Source organism: Pezoporus flaviventris, unplaced genomic scaffold (genome assembly GCF_033815535.1).
Source record: "Pezoporus flaviventris isolate CSIRO_AGI_PZ_B2104156 unplaced genomic scaffold, CSIRO_AGI_Pfla_v1 ptg000063l, whole genome shotgun sequence".
NCBI lineage: Eukaryota > Metazoa > Chordata > Aves > Psittaciformes > Psittacidae > Pezoporus > Pezoporus flaviventris.
Window position 1 is genome coordinate 7582836 of NW_026892611.1, and position 21710 is coordinate 7604545.

At 49.2% G+C, this 21710-nt stretch overlaps 1 protein-coding gene across 3 annotated transcripts in view; it reads left to right on the top strand.

Moving 5' to 3' along the window:
• The window catches only part of CAMKK1 (calcium/calmodulin dependent protein kinase kinase 1), a 95618-nt gene that overhangs the window by 46788 nt on the left and 27120 nt on the right, over positions 1–21710 (top strand). For all 3 annotated transcript variants that reach the window (XM_061470396.1, XM_061470395.1, XM_061470397.1), the window contains exons 3-9: positions 1839–1886; positions 3810–3863; positions 11018–11069; positions 11638–11771; positions 12337–12373; positions 14414–14435; positions 16365–16453. In XM_061470396.1, the coding sequence (XP_061326380.1) occupies positions 1839–1886; positions 3810–3863; positions 11018–11069; positions 11638–11771; positions 12337–12373; positions 14414–14435; positions 16365–16453 (436 nt within the window). The remainder of the gene's footprint in view (positions 1–1838; positions 1887–3809; positions 3864–11017; positions 11070–11637; positions 11772–12336; positions 12374–14413; positions 14436–16364; positions 16454–21710) is intronic.

Here is a 21710-nt window from a genome sequence, read left to right on the forward strand (position 1 = left end):
TTTCTCAGAGGGTGTTGGCTTTTCCTGCCATTCTGGTGAGCATTTCCTCATCCCTGCAGTTTTGCACTGGCCGTGTATTTTGCATCTTTGCTTTTGCTGGGTCTTGTTCTCACCTGTCTTGTTGCTCTTAGTTCAGATGTATTGGGTTTTGCCTTTGGAATGACATGTGCTTTGCTAGCAGCAGAGTTAATACACTTCTACAGGCTCATTACTCACAATTGGCTCCTCTTCCCTGTCAGAGCAGTAGAAAAAGCTTTCCTTACTGAGAACAAGATTAAGATTGAAATAATTCCTTGTATTCCTGACAAGCCAGTGCTTGCAAGCTTAAAAAGTCATCACTTCACCATTCCTGTGTTCTCCTTCGCTGTGATGATTGCTTGTGTTAAGAGTGTCTTCTGTTCGTGATGGTAGGGAAAGTAAAAGATACCATCTACCATGTCCATGTTCTATTGCATCCTGAGAGGCAGAGGATGGGGATTCTGCATGGGGCCAAGGCTGTAACACCCCTTGATCTTGCTGAAGGCGTCTGGCCCAGCTTTTCTGTCCTGGCACTACTTCTGCAGACTGCAGGGCTATTTTGAGGTTTATGGGGAGGCTAATCTACCTGTCTGTGTATTTTATATCAGCTTTGTTCCTGGTGCAGGGGCTGGAAGTGGATTTCCAGCCTTTTTAGTGCTTGGCAGTCTCAGGGACAAGTAGTGTGTGCTGTGTGTGGGGAAGCATGTCCCATCTAAAGCTGAGCACACACCATCTCAGAGGGGCCCTTCTCTCACCCCACCGAGCTTGGGGCTCTCCCTGCCCCTGCAGTGCAGGTAAGTGCTGTGTGTGAAGTCCAGACAATGGCAGAGATCCCCATAAGAGTGCTCTGACTCTTTGCCAGCAGCTCTGCACTGCAGCGAGGTGTGAGCTCTCCCCATGGTCCCCATTGTGGTGGCCAAGGCGGGCAGGTCCCTAGGTGCTCCCCAGCAGCCAGGCAGTGCAGGCAGAGCCTGGTGCAGGCAGAGCTGGGTGCAGGCAGAGTGCTCTGCCCACACTGCACTCACGGTCTGGAGCCCCCCAGGGCTTCTGTGGCATCTGGGGGTTTCTGCTTGTAACTAATGAGGGTGGAAGTGTCAGCTCCCAGTGAAACAGAGCTGTGGAGCTTTTGCTGCTCTGTGGAAGTGTTTTCCTTTAGGTAGTACAATGCTAAGGAAGGGTGGATTTAATACCAGGTAAGTGCCTGGCTTTTCTGTTCCACCTTGCTTTCCAGTGGTGGATGCCTGGGGCCACCATCACTCCCTGTGATGCTCCTGGTCACTGAGTAACTTAGCACCCCACCATTACAGCCCTGTCACAGCTTGCAGCATCCACCACCTTCCCACCCCTTGGGGTTTCAGTGCTGGGTAGCTTGCACGCAAGGATCAGACCTGCTTAGGGGTCATGTATGTTACCACATCCCCTTTAAAGGAATCCTTTACTGTTTGTGTGGTACAGCGGAGGAGCTTGGATCCATGTGCTCTCCTCCAAGACCAGCCCATGGTCCAGATGAGGGCTCCCCTGGGTGCAGGCACAGCCCTTGCACACAGCCCACAGAGGGTCCCTGTCTTTGCCAGGCTGATGCTGTGACCCTGGGGCTGGAGTGAGTCCCTGGGAGCTGCGAGAGCTCCGTGGAGCTGGGGACAGGTGTTTTCCTGCTTGGTATTGAGCACAGTAAAATAAAAAGTGTTTCTAGTGTAACGCATACCCGTTTAAATGAGATTTAGTCTTTCATTATTCAGCACTCTGCCTCTACTTGATAGTGATTCAAACTCAGTCGTTTCCTTTTACCAGCACTTTAATTATGTTCTTTTGATCTGCAGGACTGTGTGCAGTTAAACCAGTACAAGCTGCAGAGTGAAATAGGCAAGGTAAGTTCCCGGAGCTGATGTTTGTCACAAGCAACCTGCATGTACACACGAGTGGAAAGACTGTGCCAGGCTAAGGGATCTTACTGGCCAAGGCCAAACCCTGTGTTTGGTTTGGGAGTGTTTTCTTTGGTTTATGCCTTATTAGTTTGAGCAAGTTTTGTTCAAGGTCAAAGTGGAGCTACTTCCTCTGAAAGCTAAATTTACCTTCCTTCCCTGTGCAGGTTGTTCAGCTGGCTCCCTTCCAGGGGGTTTGCTTGCCAAATGTCACACTAACAGCTTCTGACGCATTAATACAACCCATCAAAGAAAGAAAACCAAACAAAGATCAGGGCAGGTGTTTGGTCACCCCCAGGATGAGTTTAAGTTTTTATGTCCATCAATGAACTAGTTTAATTCTAGACCGCATTTAAAAGCTGCAGACTGATTCTAATAACTCCAAAGTTATTTAGAGGTCTAGGCTGGTGAGCAGCTCAGACACCTGCATGTTTGGATGTCTGCCACCATTGCAGATGGGGCCATGAGCGATGGTGCTGTCTGGAAGCTTATGTTTGCAGTCAGAGGGGACTGCAGCCTGAGCTGTAGGGACCTTCACCAGGAGTTTCATTAGCACAAACTCCTCTCCAAAGCAGAAGGCCCCAGGCCATGGGAGGAGGCACCTTACCATCTGTGCAGTAGGCTGTGCGTTTGGCTGCTGGCATCAGCGGGTAAGGATGGAGATACCACTGCTGGTGGTACAGCAGATCAGTCGATGTTATCTGAAACTCACACACAGCTTATGGCTTTTGTTGTTGGCTTAAGTATGACTTAAGGAGAGCATGAGGCCTTTTCTGTGGTGGATTTGCCCTACCTCCTCCTTCCCTTTGAGTCACAGTGAGCAGACAGGCACCCTGAGGTTGGTAGAGAGTCTACTGGGCCTGCTGTTCTTCTGGATCATCTGCATGGCTTGTTGGTCTCCTCTGAGAACAGGAGCTACATTCCAGCTCTTAGTGAGGTCAAGAGATATGTTTTGAAGGCTATAGTGTTAATTCCACTCATTTATTCAGTAGACACCTGAAAGAGGGGAGATTCAGATTAGGAAGAAGCTCTTCCCTGTGAGGGTGCTGAGACACTGCCACAGGTGCCCAGAGAAGCTGTGGCTGCCCCATCCCTGGCAGTGTTCAAGGCCAGGTTGGACACAGGGGCTTGGAGCAAGCTGCTCTAGTGGAAGGTGTCCCTGCCCATGGCAGGGGTTGGAGCTGGATGAGCTTTAAGGTTCCTTCCAACCCAAACCATTCCAGGTATCTGTCAGGGATGGTACCTAGCCATGCTGTCATGTCTTGCTTGCATAAAATGTATAGTGTTGACATAGAACTGAAAAAAAACCATAGTGATTTGGATGGAGTCTGGCTCCAAGCTGTCACTGGAGCTGTGGTTACAGCAGCAATCCAGGTCTTCATCTGCCTGGTCAACATGCAGTTGGTGTGAAGCAGGCGGCTGCTCCTCACTGAACTCCATTTGCTCTCAAGAGATACAGAGGTTTTGTGCTGACAGTGGTCTTGTGCACAAGTACAGGAAAGGGAGTCATGCAGAATTTCCAGACTTGCACAAAACATATCTGCTTGGCAATGATTCTCTCTGCTCCCCACCCACGTTTGAGGTAAGACAGACACATTGGCTTTGGCACAGGGCAGGATGGGCTATCACTCAACTCCTTCAGACATTGTTAATCCTCAAATGCCCCAGGGCTCCAACAGAGCTGCCAAAGCATACAACCTTGCTGTGGGTTCTCATCACCTGTAGATTTTGCTTAGGGGTAGGCATAGTCTGGGACCTTGAAGGTGGGCTTTTTGGTCCCTGTCTACAGCCACGGTGTACCAGCCTTGAGCAGCGAGGAGACAAGGTGAAGCTGATGAACTGACTGTGCAACGTGTGTTTTATTTTTAGGGTTCCTACGGGGTTGTGAAGCTGGCTTACAATGAGAACGATGACAAATACTACGTAAGTGTGTCTCTCCCCTGCTCCTCATCCTTCTTTGCCCCCCTGAGAGCTAGAATCCCCTCTGCCTTGCTCCTTTAACATCTGCATTTCTGGTTTGGGTAGCGTGCAAGGGATTGAACCAGCTCCCACTGGGTATGGAGCTGCTGCTTGTGTGCAGTGCCAAATGGGAGGGAGGTGGGGTGGGCTGCCTTATGCAAGAGGCAGGAATCTTGGAGGCAGGCTCCTGATTTGTCCTGACATTTTCTAGCTATGAAGCAGGTCACCTGAAATTAGAGGCATGTGGGTGGTGGTATTCAGTACCTGCTGTGCATGGGAAGATTGGCCTGGAATCAGCAGGCAAGATATGTAAGGAAATGGGGGTGTTTCTAAGATGCTGAACAGCATGGCCCAGGTGGGCAGTGCCTGGCTCCCCTGCAGCTTTCCCCCATGTGGGATGCCTCCCTGTACACCAGACAGGACCTTACTTGTCACGTGGTGAGGTGCAGGGTGCTGGGCAGAAGGCAAACCTTGGCTTTTAAAGCCTTTGCTGAGCTGAAGCCAGAGTTGAAGGGTTTCAGATTCAGAAAGGCTGCTCATGCTGGAGGCTCCTTCTCTGGTCCTCCTCTTTCAGAGGCAGGTGAATCCTGACTGTCCCAGCTGGGATTCCCATAAAATCCATCTGCAGATGTGCTCCTGTCCCTGGGCTTGCCCTGTGGCGTGGTTTGATCAGGCTGAGGGCAGGAGCTGGACAGCTGGTGAAAGCTGAACTGCCTTGTGTGTGTGGCTGTGCCTGAAGGCTTGTGGAAACGGCTTCCAGCAGGTTCTGGTAGATGCAGGGCAGGTACCTGCTGAGCAGAGCTGGGTGGTTGCGGGGCTGTTGAACCCAAACCCTGCTGCCCTCCATGCAACCCTGCCTGGCTCAGCTCCGTACTGTGCCTGGTGAGAGGGGGTCCTGCTTTCACTGCTGCCGTGGAGTGGCCTCCCGTGGGTGAAAATGGGCCCATCAGAGCACCCAGGCAGACACTTGTGTGCTGCTTTCTCCCTGTCCCAGTGCACAGAGCTGCTGGGAGCAAGAATATGCTATGCAGATATAAAGTGTGCTCATTCCCTGCTAGTCCCCAGCTAGCTTTTCATCCCTTACTCTTGGTTTTACAAGCGATTTACCAGGTTGGAGGGGTTGGGTGGGACTTGTATGTCTGTTAGTGTTTGTGAGCTCTTCCAGCAGGCATGAAAATGAGGGAGAAATGTCTTGAAATGAAGGATGGAAGAGATGAGACAAAAATCTGGACAAGGTGCCCAAGCAAAGGAACCACAATTCTTTCCATCTCCTTTCCTTTCCAAGCTGACTCACCCACCCCACCAGAGTAGTTGCTGTTTCCAGTGGATCCCTTTCTCTGCTGCCCTGCGAGTCCTCCCTCCCACACCCTGCAGTGGGACACTTCTGCTGGTTGGCAGTGGTGGCTTCCCTGATCCACCTGCCCCACCAGCTTAGGCAGTGCCAGGTCCAGCAGCACAGAGCGGGAACACCTCCCATCGCAGTTATTTCCAGCTGAAAACATTGCTTTGAAAGTTGTGATCTTTACTTTTGGGGCTGCCCTTTTGTTCTGGGAATCCTGATGCTGTGCTGCAGGCAGGGTGATTGTCACAACTTGGCAGGAGAGAGCTGGGTTTGGGTTAGCATTGCCTGTTGTGTTCTTGTCCATGTTTTGTAACACCGTGGACATGGATTTAGCAGGTTGACTCAAAGTCAAAAGTGAAAGTCTGTGTCCAGGTTAGCCTGGTGTGTGTTAGTTAATCCTCACTTAATCTGCATTTCTTTTTCTAATCTAAGCAAACACTTTAAAGCTACTGCAGCACCAGAGGAGCTCCCATGCCTGCATGGGCACTGTTTCAGCCTCACTACCTGAAGAGGGACAGGATGTGCAGATCCCAAACCTTCTTTGGTTCACCCTGATTCTCCTTTTGGGGGTGTTTGAGGCAGGGTCTGAACCAGGTCTCAGCTGGGATGCTGGGGCTGTGAATGTGATCCTGGGAGGTGTGTGGGTGCTACAGCAGATGGAGAAGTGGGACCAGAGCGAGAGCTCATCTGCAGTGTCTGCCTGTGTTCCATTGCAGTGGATATGGGAAAGGAGAGGGCAGGTGGCTGCACTGCTGCTGAAGGGCTGTGATGCTGAAGTCTGTGTTTCATGCACTTCTTACCCTTCAGCTGGGGTAGCAGGAGCTTTCCCCCTTCCCTAGCCACAGTCACATGCAGACAGGCTGTCACCCCGTATCCTTCCAGGTGGCTGTGTGGATGTTTTCCCAGAGGGCAAGCCATGGTGGAGACACCTCTGCTTTTCCAAGACATTAAGGCAGCCCAGGAGCTGGCAGACAGAGCTTCAGAGAAATAGCAGCCAACTGCATAACTGGCTCTCTCAGTGCTGAGATGACTTCCATGTCCGTATCACTCCTGTCTGAGACTGTGCTGCAGCAATGCACCCCGACACCCCAGGGTGATACCTAATGCCTGTTAGTAGAAGAAATTGCAACTCTGGTAGCTGGGGAGGGCCTCTTCTGTGTGTTTTCCCCAAATTCAGCTCTGAAGGGTTGGTTTTGTCTCAGTGCTGAAAAGCAATAACAGATAGTGGAGGAAATCAGCCCTTGGTCTTTACTGAGCAGTCCCTGATCAATTCACATTTGCAGTGTTTTAGCACGAGGCCAGAGTGTTGCTGCCTGCTTTATTTTCTTTAGCGTGCTGTGATAAAAAAACCTCAAAGAAAGCAGAAGATTTCTATTTTGAAGTATCATTCAGAGCGTGCCTCCTGGTTCTTGCTGAGGCTGAGGCCCTTTGCTGGCTCTCATAGAAAAGGCAGTTTATAGGTACCAGGAAGTGGACCTAGCTCCTGTCAAAGCAAAAGGGAAGATTTCTGTTGCTTGAATGCGTTATGGAGCTGGCCTAGAATTAGGAAAAACTCTTAAGGAAAAAGAAAAGCTGATCACATTTGGGGAAAGTGTAGATTGGGCTGTATTTACTTTGTAAAGATCAGAGAGTGCTTCCAAGAGCTTTATCCTTCATCCCTGTGAAGGACTGCAGCGCTGTGGAGGGCTGTGAAAGCGTGCTGACTTACATCAGTGGATGCAGGGAATGTATTAGGCCGAGGAAATGGAACTTCCAACATGAAGTGTGTGACTCAGTGCTGTCTCCTAGGAGGACACCCTGTTGGGATGCAGTGGGCCCTGCCACTGCACTCAGTTCCTACTGCTGCTGCTGGGGCTTGTGAAGGTGTTACACCAGCATTTGTGGGGCTCTGCCAAGGAAGCCTTTACAGCTGGAAAGGTTTCAGTGTCTCAGTTTGCAGGAGATGCTTCGACAGTGACCACGGGGAAAAAAGAAAAGCCAAGCTCTGTGGAAAAGCAGTAAATAAAAAGCAAAGGCAAATGTGTCCAGATGGTGATCGAGTTTGGAGTCATTGTGCTGATGGAATTTGATTCTGTGATGCCTCAGGCCATGTCTGCTTCCTAGTTTCAATCTCTAAATCAGCTTGCAAAGAAAAGTGGTTATGATGTACATTTGTTATGCTACTTCTGGACAAAAGCAATAGCATTGTATGTTGTCAGTGGGCTTCTCTTTTCCTTTTTCTTCTTTTTTAATCTGGTTTCCTAAGAAACAAGATTTATGTGGTTGTGCTCTCTGCCTCTGTTTGTACCTGACAACCTTTGCATGGAGGGCTGCTTTCTACCAGCTCTCAACGATGGGGAGAAGTACCTTGCAAGTTTGTGAAAAGAAACAGCTGAGCAAAGTGCTGCTGCAGAGGAGAAGGTGGCCAGCAGCAAGCCCAGAACTTTCTAGCCCCTGGAGAATCCACTTTGGTCACCATCCAGGTGGGAAGGGAAGGCAGGGCTCTCATCCTCTTGCTCATGTAACAGCTACTGAGCCACTGTCAGCTGCATAGCGCTCTTCTCTCCTGCCAGAGCTTCCTTCTTAGCCACTTTATCTGAGGGATGTTGCTGTCAGGACAGGCAAGGAAGGGCTGGAAATGTTCTCTGGTCTGCACACCATTTCTGCAGGGTGCTGTCATGCACTAGCAGAGGATTTAGGTGGTTTGTAGGAACCTTTTAGCAACATCTCACTACCCTGGGGGCTGCAGGTAGGGACTGTGCATAGGTCTCTGCCCTTGCAATGCAGGTCTCTCTGTTAGCAGATAAAGTGACATCTTAAGTGCTGTGAGAACAGAGCAAAGGACAGCTGGTAAGTTCCATTGGCTCAATCCATTTTATCACCCTTCCCTCCTGCAACTAATGGCTATTTTGCTGTTGTTACCAGCAGATCGAGGTCTCGCTGTGGCAAAAGCTGCTGTAACCCAGGCATCCCCCTTTTCCATAAACCTGGGATCACCTTTCCCCCAGGCAGCTTCCCTGTGGTGCTAGGAGGAGAGCAGTAAGCTTAAATAATAACCACACAACAAAGAAAAGCACATGATTCCTGCTGCCTCTCAAGAGGGTATATCCAGACCCCATCCATGTGTGAACAGTTGGAAGGAAGGTGGGTACAAGGGCATGTGTGGAGGAAATCTCCTCCAGGCTCTCTCTTTTGCCCGAGGAAGCTGAAGCAGTGTTTGCCAGTGCAAAGGGAAGATCCCTCAGCTTGGCTCTGAGCTGGTTCTTTATAAGGAAGGCATTACCTGGGTAATTAGCTCTGCCTGTGAGTACAACTATCTTTGGCTCTCTCATCCATGTGAGCCCAGGAGGAGATGTTTGCTGAAGCATCCCTGTGCTGCTCCCATCATGCACAGCCACAGTTCAGTGAGGAAGCTTTGTCCTGCCAGCTTGTACTTTAAAGTGGGGCTTCTCCACTGTGTGCTCTCCTCTCTGCTCTTGTGATAATCAAGTGGCTCTGGCTGTTGCGTGATGAAGTTTGCACTTCATCCCCCATGGGACAGCTCCTCTCTTCTGATCTGGCCATGCTTGTGTAGCAGCAGATACTGGTGCTTTGAGGTTGGTATAACCACATCCTGGTGTTTCTTCCACAGCAGTACATGTGGTTTGCAGTCAGCTCACTCATGAGACAATAATCCTCACTCATCTCTCCCTCGTAGCATCCTTTGAGGAGTTTGGGTGACATCAGTAGCTCGTTCCCTCCATTTCTGTCCCTAAGAGCTATTGGTCCTCTCTGTACCTTCCTGTTCCCTCCAACCTTTCCCCAGAGCCTGCCTCCAAGCATTGATGCAACTTGGGAGCTGCAAGCAGCAAATTGCATCCTCTATTTCTTCTTTTCCTAAAGCTCCTTTCTAGAAGGCAGGTAGGACTCAAGGTGGGGTAGGAGCAAGGAGAGCAAGGCTGGACAGAGCCTTGGGCAATAGGGGCTAGTGTGAGGTGTCCCTACCCATGACAGGGGGTTGGAACTGGATAAGCTTAAGGTCCTTTCCAACCCAAACCATTCTGTGATTCTGATTCTCCTCCCAGGCTGGTGATGGTTGGAACAGGAATAGGTGCACCAATTCCTTTGGTTTTCCCACAGATTTTCATTATGGAGGGATAAAAGTGGGGAGCACAGAAAGTCCTCCAGGCTTGGTCCTGGCTGTCCTTGGAGGTGGCTGCACACATCTTGCATCGTCTTTCAGCAGACCATGAATCATTTGGCTGTGTGTATTGGCCCCAGCACTGTGCTAAGTACAAGATAAGCACTCTGAGTCTGTCTCTCAACACTGTTGTTTCCAACAGTTGGCTCAGGAGCTGTCAGGCAGGACTGAGAACTACAGTGTCTCTTCTCAATTACATCGGTGCAAATCCAGAGGATTTCAGTGGATCAGGACCAAACCCAACAATCCTTCCAGGGAGCCATGAACCTGGCTGCAGATGGAGCACTGATGGGAGGTGGGAATCCTGGAGTATGCAGTGGCATCGCTGCCAGGAAAAACAGCTTGGGAAGGAGTTTGCTGAAGTGGGTTCAGTGGCCTGCTCCTGGTGTACATGTTGAAAGAAGGTAGTGTGCAGGGAGCCTGCCTCCATGGTATTAATGCAGAATTCCTTGGCCTTTGTGTCCTGCACCCTCCTTGCCTGATTATATTTTGCAGGGATCACTCCAGTGTGAATTATACATTTGGATGCTTAATGAATAGGAGTAAGTACCAATCCTGGAGGAGGGGGGGAGTGACCATCACAGCTCCCGGGAGCACAGGCTGTTTTCCTAAGCAAATTGTACCATAAGCTGGTTTCTCATGAAATATTTATCTGCTGGACCACTCGGGGCTGTTGGAGTGGCCCTCAAAAAGGTTATTAATGCAGAGAGCAGATGGAGGCACAGAAACTGCTTATTAAATTCACATTGCCTTTTGCCACTATGCTAATGCCAGTGTGGATGGCAGAAGAGATTACCGTGACCCTCTCCCACAGCTCAGCTGCCTTCCTGGCTTCACAGCAGTGCCAGCGTCAATCAGGTATGAGAATGGAGGGAAGCCATTGGCAAAAACCCACTTCCTTCCCTGTGCTTTCACTGTGCTCCTGTACAGAGCTGGATGCTCTGTTTCTGATGGTGCAGGGATGGATGCCCACAAAATATCCCGTTCACAGCCTTGGGAATGATGCTGGATCACACTGCACGTGTTCTGGCAGCATGGAAGAGGTTTATGGGGCTAAAGAATAGTGCCTGGGAATAGCAAAGGTGTCCCCAGGCAGCACAGAACTGGTGGAAGGGCTGTGTGCTTGTCCTGTTCCAGGTCTGTGCAGTAGGTTGCAAGGGTGTTCACTGTATGGCCATAAGTCTCCAGCTCTTTTGCTTCCTAGACCCTTGGGCAAAGCAAAACTGAGGTGGAGCAGCCTTGAAGTGGCTCTGACGTGCAGCATGGCCATAGCATCATCCAAACCAGCAGGGACATAAAGGTCAGCTCAAGGAAGCCACCTCTTCCCTCAAGCTTCTGCCCCAAATGCAGAAATCTTGATTTATTTTAAATTGGACAAAGGAGCCCAAACAATTTCTTTTTCAGGGGAAAAAGATGAATGAAACCAATGGTTAGCAGTGCCTTTAGGAAAGCCTGGGTCAGCATGTGTGAGTCTGTTGTGGCCACCACTAACCAGGAGACCTCTAGGTTGAAGAACAGACCTGAGCCAGTCCCTGATGCCCAGCAGATTCCTGTGTCACAGCCATGAGTGCTTTGGCTCTTGTTCAGTTTTAACACTGCTTTTCCTTCTTCCTTCAGGCCATGAAAGTCCTCTCCAAAAAGAAGCTCTTGAAGCAGTATGGATTTCCACGTGGGTATCTCGCATTTAGAGGTCTGCCTGTTGTCCTGAGCCAGGAAAACCTCTGTAGAAACCTTATCTGCAAGGACTGCAGAGCTTGGCCTAGTTTGAAAGCTGCCCAAGTAGTTGGGAGCCATTTAAAATGCAGTGGGTAGTGAAGGTGAGGCACAACCACAGGGAAATTCAGTGTACCAGTAATTAGGTTCCTGGCTTTGATATCGAGTCTCTTTGAAGTGCTGACTCTTCCATTCACCATCTATGAAGCCTAATTAAGCACTGGCAGTTGGGCAGGATAGACCCCCTCCTCCCCAGGGGCTCTTCTACCCTCTCAGATAGCACCTGGCTTCAGTGGCTGGTCTGTGGGACGTGGCAAAGAGACCATGCTGGGAATCTGGTCTGAATGGGGCTTTTAAATCTCAGTTCCAGTTGGAGACTGTAATGCTTTGGGATGCTAACAAGGTGATGAGATCTTCCAGAATAGCTGGAGGTATCTGCACAGAGGGGGCAGTGGCTCTTTACTCCTGCATGCCAGGTGCTGCTGAGAAGTGAGCTGCTCTTCACCACGTTATCCCACTTTCAGGTCGGCCACCTCCCAGAGGGTCGAAAGCATCCTCTGGAGAACAGCCAAAACCCATGGCACCACTGGAGAGAGTTTATCAGGAAATAGCCATCTTAAAGAAACTGGACCATGTCAACATTGTTAAGCTGATAGAGGTGAGCTGCTCCTCCACCCTACACAGAAACAAGTCTGTTTCTTTTCTTCCTTCTTCAGCTGCTCCTACTTGAGCCAAAATTGGTTTAAAATAGTTATTCAGAAATGTAGGCTGGTGATACCAAGCAAGATCATCCCAATCACATATGTCAAACTGACAGACTTACCTTGGCCTTTGGACTGGTGCCCAGGAGAAGGCAGCTAGCTGTGCTTGTGGAAGTACCAGCAAGCTTTGACCTGTGAGACTTGTGTGTAGCCCAGCGTGGGATGGTGCACAAGTGCAAGGCTTTGGTGTCATTTTTGTTAGTGGCTGAGGTCAAGTTACACAGTGCCTTTACTGGGAGGCTGTTTCTCCAAATACAGGCAGAAGCCCAGATTTTTATGGAGGCAGGAAAATGTGTCCTTCAAAGCCCTTCTTTCTGCAGGAGTATCTCAACACCAGCCTGAGGCATTCTCAGTGCTTTGCAGCTCAGCACAGGGTACAGGGAGCAGGAAAATGTTCCTTTTTATTCTTTCTGCAGTTTTTCTTTTCCCCCTTTCCCCTTATCTCTCTGTTATCCATTACAGGTCCTTGATGATCCTGCAGAGGACAACTTGTACATGGGTATGTGTTGTATGCTACCAGAACTGTCTGGGCTTAGACATAGTGATGGAGGTAGCAGGGCTTGGGGTCAGTACTGAGAGGAAACTTGTACCAACTTCAGCAGACTTATCCTTTCTGAAAGGTTAAATGCCTCTAAAGGCAAGTGGGATGGAAGGGCCTCTTGCAGTAGAGTAAGGCAGCTTTGTGTCTTTGTACAGCTGTGCACCTCCCTTTGACATGGGGACACAAAGGAAGATGTGACAGAGGCTATGTCAGACTACGTCAGTTCCAGTCCTAGAGCTGGGAGAAAAAGGAAGGGTGTGGGATGGTTCCTCATCCCTATGAGATGGCCCAGAGGAGGGGAATGGCTGACCCTCTTCTGTCTCTGCTTCCCTGTAATGTTTCCTCATGAGACAGGCTCAAAGGTTGCTTCTCATGAAATAGTTATGGGATGCTTTTGAAGCTGCCTGTGAAAGGGGGCTCTGCCTCGCAAATGAAGCTATTTGCCTTTGAAAGGCCACTTTTCCCTTCCGGCTGGAACCCCAGTGGCACTGCGGGAGCATCTCAAAGCAGCAGCCAAGGCTGATGCTTGTGTGATGGGGAGGGCAGCTGAGGCTCTTGTTTAAAGGCCTGAACTCCTAGGGATGAGAGAAGGGGAGAAATGAGGTAGCAAGCTTTGTTGAATGAAAATAAATGCATGAGGAATTCAAAACAGCTGCAGCAAAGAAGAAAACAAAAAAAAAAAACCAAACCAACCAACCTCAAACCCCAACCTGTTGTGGAGCAAGATTTCAGAACTGGCAGCAATAGCAGCTGGACAAGTGGGAAATCTCTTGGTCCCACTGGGGCTCCTGGGGAGGTTGCACTGGTCCCTGGGCAGGGGGTAGTGGTTGTGTCTCTCTTGTCCATGCCCCATCACTTCTTTGCTCCCATTTGCTCTGCCTGGGATCCCATGAGTGGTTCAGTCAAAGCAATGCGAAGTCAATGCCTCTGCAGCTCTGTCAGCAGCAAGGAGAAGTTGCGGGTGCTCAGCACTGCTGAGGACTGAGCCTTCTGCAAGTGGGCTTCCTCCATCCTCCTGCTGACCCAGCCAATGAGAACTGCACCTTCCTCCTTCCAAAAATGCCTCCCGCTACAGAGCTACGCTAGAGAAAGTGGAGATTGCTCTTTGCTGGTTACTGCTGGCATGAAGTACTGCTGTGAGCACTCTGCTGCATGCTCTTTGGGAAGAAAGCAGCGGATGGAGGGTGCCAGGAGGAACTGGGCAACCTGAAATGCCAGAGGATGGTTGAATATTGAAATGCTGCCACAAGCTGCAGCTTCTTCAGCCTGGAGAGCAAGATGAGCCAACGCAGGCTGCCTTGTTGTGGTTGGACCTTCAGCTGGTCCAGCACTGCAGGTGTAAGCAGGGCTGCCTGGTGCTCTGGGGAAGGCAGTCTGACTGGATTGCTTGGGAGATGCAAAGAACCCCCTTAGTAATTCCTGAGGAAAGAGCTCTCCTACTAGGTAAAGCAGATCCTGAGCCTGTTTGCAGGAGATGGGGTCAGAAAACCACATTGCCACTGACCCGCTCATCAGACACAAAAACTGATGTGCTCTACAAACCTCAGCTCACACCAACAAATCCCCTCCAGTTCCTCCTGCCAGGGAGTGTTTGCTTCTGACAGCCATGTAGCTGTGCTGCTGACTGACACAGCAGAAATAGAGCAACATGTTCTTACAGCAGCTCCTTGAGCATCAGCAATTTAGCAGAAATATCACACCAAACAGCCTCCCTGGAGGTACTGAAGGAGCCAGGACTCACAGAAGCACTGGGAGCAGCAGAGATGTGGCTGATAAATTAGCACCCACTGCCTCCCTGCGTGGAGCCGGCAGGGGTGGGAGATGTTTGTGTTTGCTGGAGAGATGAATATTTTCATTGACATGGGTGAGGGAAGAGAAGTGAATTGGAGAGAAATTGATTTTGCAGGTATGGGAATGGATGTGTTTTTGTAGGTGGTGAGAAAACAAGCCCAGTCTCCTCTTCTGATTCATTCATGGTTTGATTTCCTTTTCTTGCAGTGTTTGATCTCCTGAGGAAAGGGTAAGTAGCCCTCCTGGGATTCCTTCTGTCGAGAGTTTTGGTGTTCATCATTAGCTTCCTAGGTGAAATGGAGGTTTAATATGTGCAGTGGCAAACTGCTCTCTGCAGGCCAGCGCAGAGGAGGCAAAATCCAGCTGTTTTGCTCTGTTACAGCATGGAACGATGTGGTGAATAGCGATGGGCTGGAGGGCATCTCCTCGTGTCAGGCTTTGGTCTGGAAAACAAATTGGAAGCCAATTCCCCATCAGGTGCCTGGAAGAAAAGGTTTTAATGGCAATACTCTGCTGGGTAACAGCCACATCGTGGCTTCCTCTGGCACAAGTGGTCTAAGGTTGCATCAACACTTACTGCCACCCATTGCCTTACTTTGCCCCTACCACTAAGGTGGTGTGGGAGGCTGTTTTGTTTTTCCATTGCAGAAGAAGTGATAAGGTGATGGGAGTCTCTCACTGCTTTTTGCTGCTCCTGCACTGATTCTGCAGCTCTGCAAAGTCACAGAGAGCTCAGGGGAGCTCTGCCAGGATGGGGGAGATTCCCAAAAGGCTTAATTTTCCCTCTGCTCCCATAAGCGAGCCTCTTGCAGGCTGCCAGCTCCAGCAGGTTGCTGGTGAGAGGCTCCCCAGTCTCCCTGGTGACAAGGCTGATGTCTACCCTGTAGGAGAGGGGGCCAAGGGGAAGCTCCTGTAATCAGCTGTGGCCAAGGAACGTGCAGTGTGGCCTGTCTGCCTCTAGCAGAAGGCAATTAGACTCCATTAGTGGCTCTGCCAGTCCTGCCACTCACATTATTTCTCCCTGCTTTCAGCAGCAGGAAAATGTGCGGAAAGAGGGAGAGAAGGCAGTGGCAGGAAAATGCAAATGGGAGATGGTCATCAATCAAATGGGCAGCAGGGGAGGAGGGAGCAATGCTGCAGGGAGGATTTGCTGCTGGGTGCTAAGGGGAAGAGCCGCAGAGCCTGGTTCTCTCCCTGGATCAGAGATGGGCTCTTCACCAGGGTTTGGTTGCAAGGACAGTGTCTCAGAAGCACTCGCTTAAATCCAGCTCAAGTCAGTGGGCATATGTCCAAATGCAAGGTCAAGCTGCTGAGCACAAGTGGGACTAACCACCCTTAGCTCCTGCCATTCTTCCTCTGGGGAACAGAAGATGCTGACTAGCTCTTACAGCCTCTGCCCTCAGGCACAGGCAGAGGAGGGGCTTTTAGAGGATACTGTGCATCTCTCAGCAGTGGAAAGCATACAAAGGAAGCATACAAAGGAAGGGAGAGGAGAAGCTGACCAGGTAACCTTGGCTGTTCAGGGCTGAATGGCTGATCCCTGAACAGCTAAATAGGTTTTCAAAGCAGTTTAGCACAATGCACTAGAAACATTCCCACTTAACCTTTGAGCCAGGAGTTTGCTTCTGGATTCTGCCTTGGTTTAGGCTAGCTGCATGCTGGTGTTGCTTCAGGACTGAGCCCCAGCAGACAAGACATCCAGTACATAGGAACGGGCTCTCCTTCCCCACTGCTGCCTGGTACCTCCCTGTGGTGCTGGTGCTCACAGCCATGAGTAGCTTTGGCAAGAAACCTAAGGCCAGATCCAGTTTTGTTCTTTCACTCTGCTTTTCCCACTAGTACCCTGAGTGAATAGTATTTGCATTATTTTGTGCAGCCAGCAGCAGTTAATCCTGATGTTGACAAGGGCGCTGTGGCTCACACTGGCTTCAGGGATTGTGAAAAGCCACCTGCCACCTCTAGCTGAGCTCACTAACCTTGGTGTCACCATGTCCAGAAGGGATGGTCATGCCTCCATCCCATGACACAGCACCCAGAATCTGTTGGGACTGTGGCCCTCAGTGGTGGAGATGTGGTGATGGAGAATGTGCAACTCCTCCAGTAAGGAATGTTAGTGCCATTCTGCAAAGTACTTAGTTGCTTTCCCTCTTCCTAACAGGCCTGTCATGGAGGTACCAAGTGACAACCCCTTCAGTGAGGAGCAGGCTCGGCTCTACTTCCGAGATATCGTCTTGGGCATCGAGTACTGTGAGTACCACCAGCACTGACAGCAGCTTTGCAGAGCCTCCTGCTCAGCTGGGGAGAAGCCTTTCGACTCAGCTGAGCAAGAGAGGTCTCCTCTAATTGCATGTGATGGGGTTTGCAGTTGGTGGTGGCCCTCTGAGCTCAGATTTACCCAGGCAGTATCACAGATGTGGGGAGCTGGCTTTCCTTGGAAAGGACATTAGGTAAATATCTGCTTCCTTTTTTCTTCTGTTTATCTCCTTCTGGAGAGTGTCTTTGAAGGTAATAGCAGAGCCAGAAAATGGGTGTTTGTAGTGACATGGACTGAGCCAGTTAGATACAGCTGGAACAAAGTAAATAAGGCCCAACCTGGATCCCCTGCTGCTCACTCATCTTAGGGCCCTGCCTATACCTTCACCTGAGCTACTTGCACTGGAGCAGTTCATGCACAGGGTGCTGCCAGGACCCATGCAGTGGTCTCATGTGCGAGAGATACCCATGAGCTGGCTGGTCTGCAGCTACTGCTTCTGTACCAGCTGGGAGCATTGTGAAACTGCTGGTGAGCTGCATTTGTCTCTGTGCCTGTTTGATTCTGCTGTCCTCCTTGTAGACAGCCCTTTTGTAGAGTTTGTGATCTCATCATTGACTGCTGCTTTTGCACACTGATGCACTAAAGAATTGACCATGGTTAGAGGGCTGAATATAAGGAGGAAGAGACAATACAGATTTTGCAGAAGCAATTCATGCCTTACAGATCTGTTAGTTTTCCAGAGGAGAAAACAAACATGTAGATAAGATGATCCTGTTACTTAATTGTGTTTTGACTGCCAAATAGCTTTTGATTATATCCGTTAACAGTAGCCCATAAAGAACCTCATAAGTCTCTTTGGATGAATGGCCTTTTGTGGATTAATGACTAAACAGTCAGGAAAGTAGGAATACAGCTTTCACAATGAAGAAAAGCCACTAGTGCAGTTAAACAGGAATCCATATTGTGGCCTGGGTTGTTCAATGTATTCCTGAGTGACCAGTAAAAGGGTAGAGTACAATAAGAGAGGTTGGTGATGACATCTAATTATACAGAATGGTCATTGTTAGAGCTGACTGTGAAGTCTGGGAGGAAGATGCCACAATAGCAAGTGATGGAATGATAAAAATTCATTTTTCTCAGTTGCTGACTGCAGGGTAATGCATGAGGGGGAGAAACACCACTAAAGATATGTGCATGGGGATGGGCTCTAAATTAGGTATTCTCACTCAGGCTTCATTCTAGATGGCTCTCTTGAGAATGCCAGCCCATTACTTAGTGCCATTCAGCAAAGCTAACAAGGTTTGGGAAATTATTGGGTATGAAATAGAGAAGAAAACAAAAAATGTCATTATACAGTGATTTGGATCTGGAAGACTCTTAGGTACAGGCAAGGAGTACCTTGAGTATTTTGTGCAAGTCAGCTCAACCTGTCTTAGAAATGGCTCTCTAGAACTGAGAAGGGCCTAAGAAGGGTGATCAGGATGGTGCTGGAACATCTCATGTACAAAGACTAAAGCTCTTAAGATTTTAAAATTATTATGGGAAAGTGTAATATGACAAAGGCTGATAAAATCCTAACTGTCAGGGAGGTGATGAACAGGGGATGAATCTTCTCTGTATCTAAAACCACAAGAACTAAGGGGCAGCAAACAAAATAATGAGGTCACCAGTTTGAACCAGAAGGAATTACCCTTTCCAGCTGTTTCAACCTTAGGAAATAAGAACCTGCTCCTTTAATAAACCAGAGGGAATTGTTTTTAGTGTGCTTTCAAAAAGCCAGCATGTAGCAGCATCAAACTCCAAAGTGACATTTCATACTGCAGTAGAGCTTTGAGCCACTTCTGCCTCATTTCATGGGTTTCCAGTGGCCCCTGCAACCTTTTGCTCCTCCGAGCCAGGGCAAGCCCCTCACTTCTTTAAGGCTTTTGAAGGCTCACCTGGTTTCAGACACCTGCAAAGAAAAGTCTCTGAGTATTATAGACCTTGCTGAGGCAGAGGAGGGTGGTTTGCAGTGCCCAGGTCCATCTCCACACTGCAATACAAACACCACCTCTGGTTTCGTCTAAAACAAGTGGGTGGAAATAAAATCAATGTTTGCAAGCCTGGGACAGTCCAGAAGCTTCCAGGTGCTGCCAAAATCAGTCAGGAAGCTGGTGGGAATGTGTATATGAATGGGAAACTCAAGACTTTTTCCAGTAGAGTTGGAAGGGTGAAGACTGCAGCTTTTTATATTCTCATTAGCATTCATATTGCAGGAGAACCTGCTTGCCTGAGCTGGGAGAGCCAAGCTCTGCTGTGCTGGATGCTGCTGGCACTACATCCCTGCTCAGAGGAGACTTGGAGTTTTGAAGATAGTATTAAATAAAAGTAAAGTGTGGGTAGTCCTAGGCAGACGGAGTGAAAGTGGGTAATAAATTATAGGATGCCCAAGCAACAGGAACAATAGGATGCTTTATTTTGGGCTATTGAGTAACCATTTATTTTATTAGCAAATGGAAGTTAAAAATGGTGTTCTGGCTAAATGCATGGCAATTACTATGTGATTAAGAGGAAAAGCACACCAGTTCGTGCACACTGAAGGAGAAATGTTGCCAGGCAATGCAAAGATTGCAAGGTAATTTTGATGTAAGCATACATAATTGTTATGTAATTTGGGAGGCTCAATAACCATGCAGCTGCTTGAAGCCTGCAGTCATCACAGCAGCAAATGCATCATTGCTGCTTGGGCTTTATTGAATTACAAGTTGCAAACTCCTGTCGGAGCCTGCAAAGTATTAATCCAGGGCTGTGTGTTGCCCTGAGTGCAGATGGGCTGGGATGAGTGGATAAGGGGCTGCATGGTGGGAGACATGGGCTCACCTTTTAAATTACCAGTGGTGGCACACGGTCCCTGGCCACAGTGTGTCCATGGGGACTAGGCTCCACTGGTTATTGGTGATGCTTGCCTGGGGTGGAGGCCTGTGAGAGGGCTGGCTCTGGGCAGCAGTGTTTGGAGGGAGGCAGTGGTCATGAGAGCAGAAATATCCCATGGTGGTTGGGATGACTGGCTTGGGCATGGTGGGAGGCAGGGACAGAGCTCCCCCATCCAGGCAATGGCACGGTCCCAGCCTCATTCATTAAGCAACGAAGAAACAGGCAGGTTCAGTGTGAGAGCCAGGGAGATCCACCCATGGTAGAGAATCCCCTCCTCTGGCCCCCAAACTGCTGAGAAATACTTCGAGCTGAAGTGCCATAATTTAACTGGTTCACATGTTCTGGTTCTTGTATTCCTGTCTTAGACCTGGGCTCTGTTGTGTGGACTATGTCAGGAGTTACTTAAGCACATGCAAACCTTAACTCCTATCCTGGTGAAATGGGCCCTACAAAACAGAGTGCTTTTGCTCCTGCTTGTAAGCACACACACCTCCCACCCGCCCCCTTACTGACAGCATTGCACACACCCCCTCGTGTGCTGGGGAGACAGGCTGTTGTCTGCGTGTTGTAAGCGCTACTGGAGTGGTAATTTCAGAATGTACTTCAGTTCTTTGGATGGCAAAGTCTTGCTGGATTATTTGTATCGTTAACTAAAGCATGTGCTTAAGCATCTCTGTGAATTGGGTATATGTGCAATTACCTCCCTTTCCGCTTGTAACTTCCCTCTAGTAGTGCTTATCTGGGGTTATTTAAGCTTCAGTCTCCCTTGTAGTAAGGCAAACATTGCTTTCCCAATGATACTCAGCAGAAATAGGTGTGCTGGCTAGTGAATAGTCACTGAGGGAGTTAGCAGCTGTGTCAGGAGTCAACCCTGAAAGCTGGAAGGTGAATTCAGGGCTGAGTCTGATCCTGCAGGGTTCAGTGTCTTGGGAACAATCACACCATCTCTGTGCCACCCCTGGGTTATAAACCTCTGTCACATCTTCATGGGTGGCTTTTCAAGGCTGTTCTAGTCTGCGCCAAGTGGCCTTCCACCCCTTTGACCATCCGTTAGAGAAAGCTTGCAGGAGCTGACATACCCGCCCCACAACAAAGCCTAAAGGTTTGCTGGACAAAGATATTCTGCTGGTTTACTTCACATATCCTGGACTAACTGGTGGTGACTTACATTTAATAACTGGACAGTAAATGGGTTTCACTGAAGGAGAACTTGGTGTCATGCCAGTTTGCTTTGGCAGATGAACAGTGGAAACCAGTACCAGGTGAAGCATGTAATGAGAGGGTTTTCTTCCAGTGTCAGGCTGCTGTCTTCTGGACAGAAATGTTTTCTTGTTGGGAGCAAATGTTTGGTTCAACACAAGGAGTAGAAACTTTAAACTCTTCTCCAGTGGCAGATGTATGTGGGAGCCACAGGAGAGGTTGTGAGTGAGAGTTCTATTCAGAAGACTTGAGGGATATGCCAGGCAGGTATCCATCCCAGTTTGGTTTTAGGACTGGGACACAAGTAGCTTCTTTCAGTAAGAGTCTAAGGAAAGAATAGGAAAGCAAATGGACAGTGTGTCTGGGCAGGTAACCTGGCCGTGACACTAGCCAGGAACAGGTACTTAGCGCAGAGCATGCATACAAGCTTGACCCAGGGGAAAACCCTGCTCACTTGCACAGTGGAGATAAAGCATAGCGACTGCCCCTGATGCTGTTCAGCTGCCAGCTCAGTGTTGGATTCAGCTCACAAGAGGCTCTAACAGTTGCTGTCAGTGTGACTGAAAGGAAGGAAAAACATTATTTCCTGTATTCTCTGCAGAAAATGCACAGTTTCCCTCCTGTGACTGTATCTAAGGAAACTAAGGGTGGCAATTCTGGTCCCCTCTGCAGGGGAATGCTTGTCTCATCTGAGCTACTGGATTGAAGGGAAAGTCATGACACACAGGTAAAGCCGTCGGGAAGTTACTTTTCCAACAGCAGCTCTATGCAGGGCACCTGTATGAATCCTTGTGATGCTCTGGAGCCCTAAGTGCCTAATATGCAAGCAGAGCTGGCTTTTCTGAGATGAGACTTAATCTACTTGACCATCAGGATGTGAGTATAATTTCCATTGTCTTAAAAGGAAATTTAAGCTAATAAATCAATAGCTGAGTCGACACAGGCTTGTCTCTTCTGAAAATATCTACTGCAACCTAACCCAGTGTGAGTGCACTGAAACATCAGTGGCATAAATGGGTTTGGTCTGGTTTGGCTGTTGACACAGGCAAATTCCTCAGACCTCGTGTTGGTGTGGACCAGCAGAGCTGGGACATGAGTCTGTGATGGAGCTGCTACATGCTCTGCTGTGATTCCCAG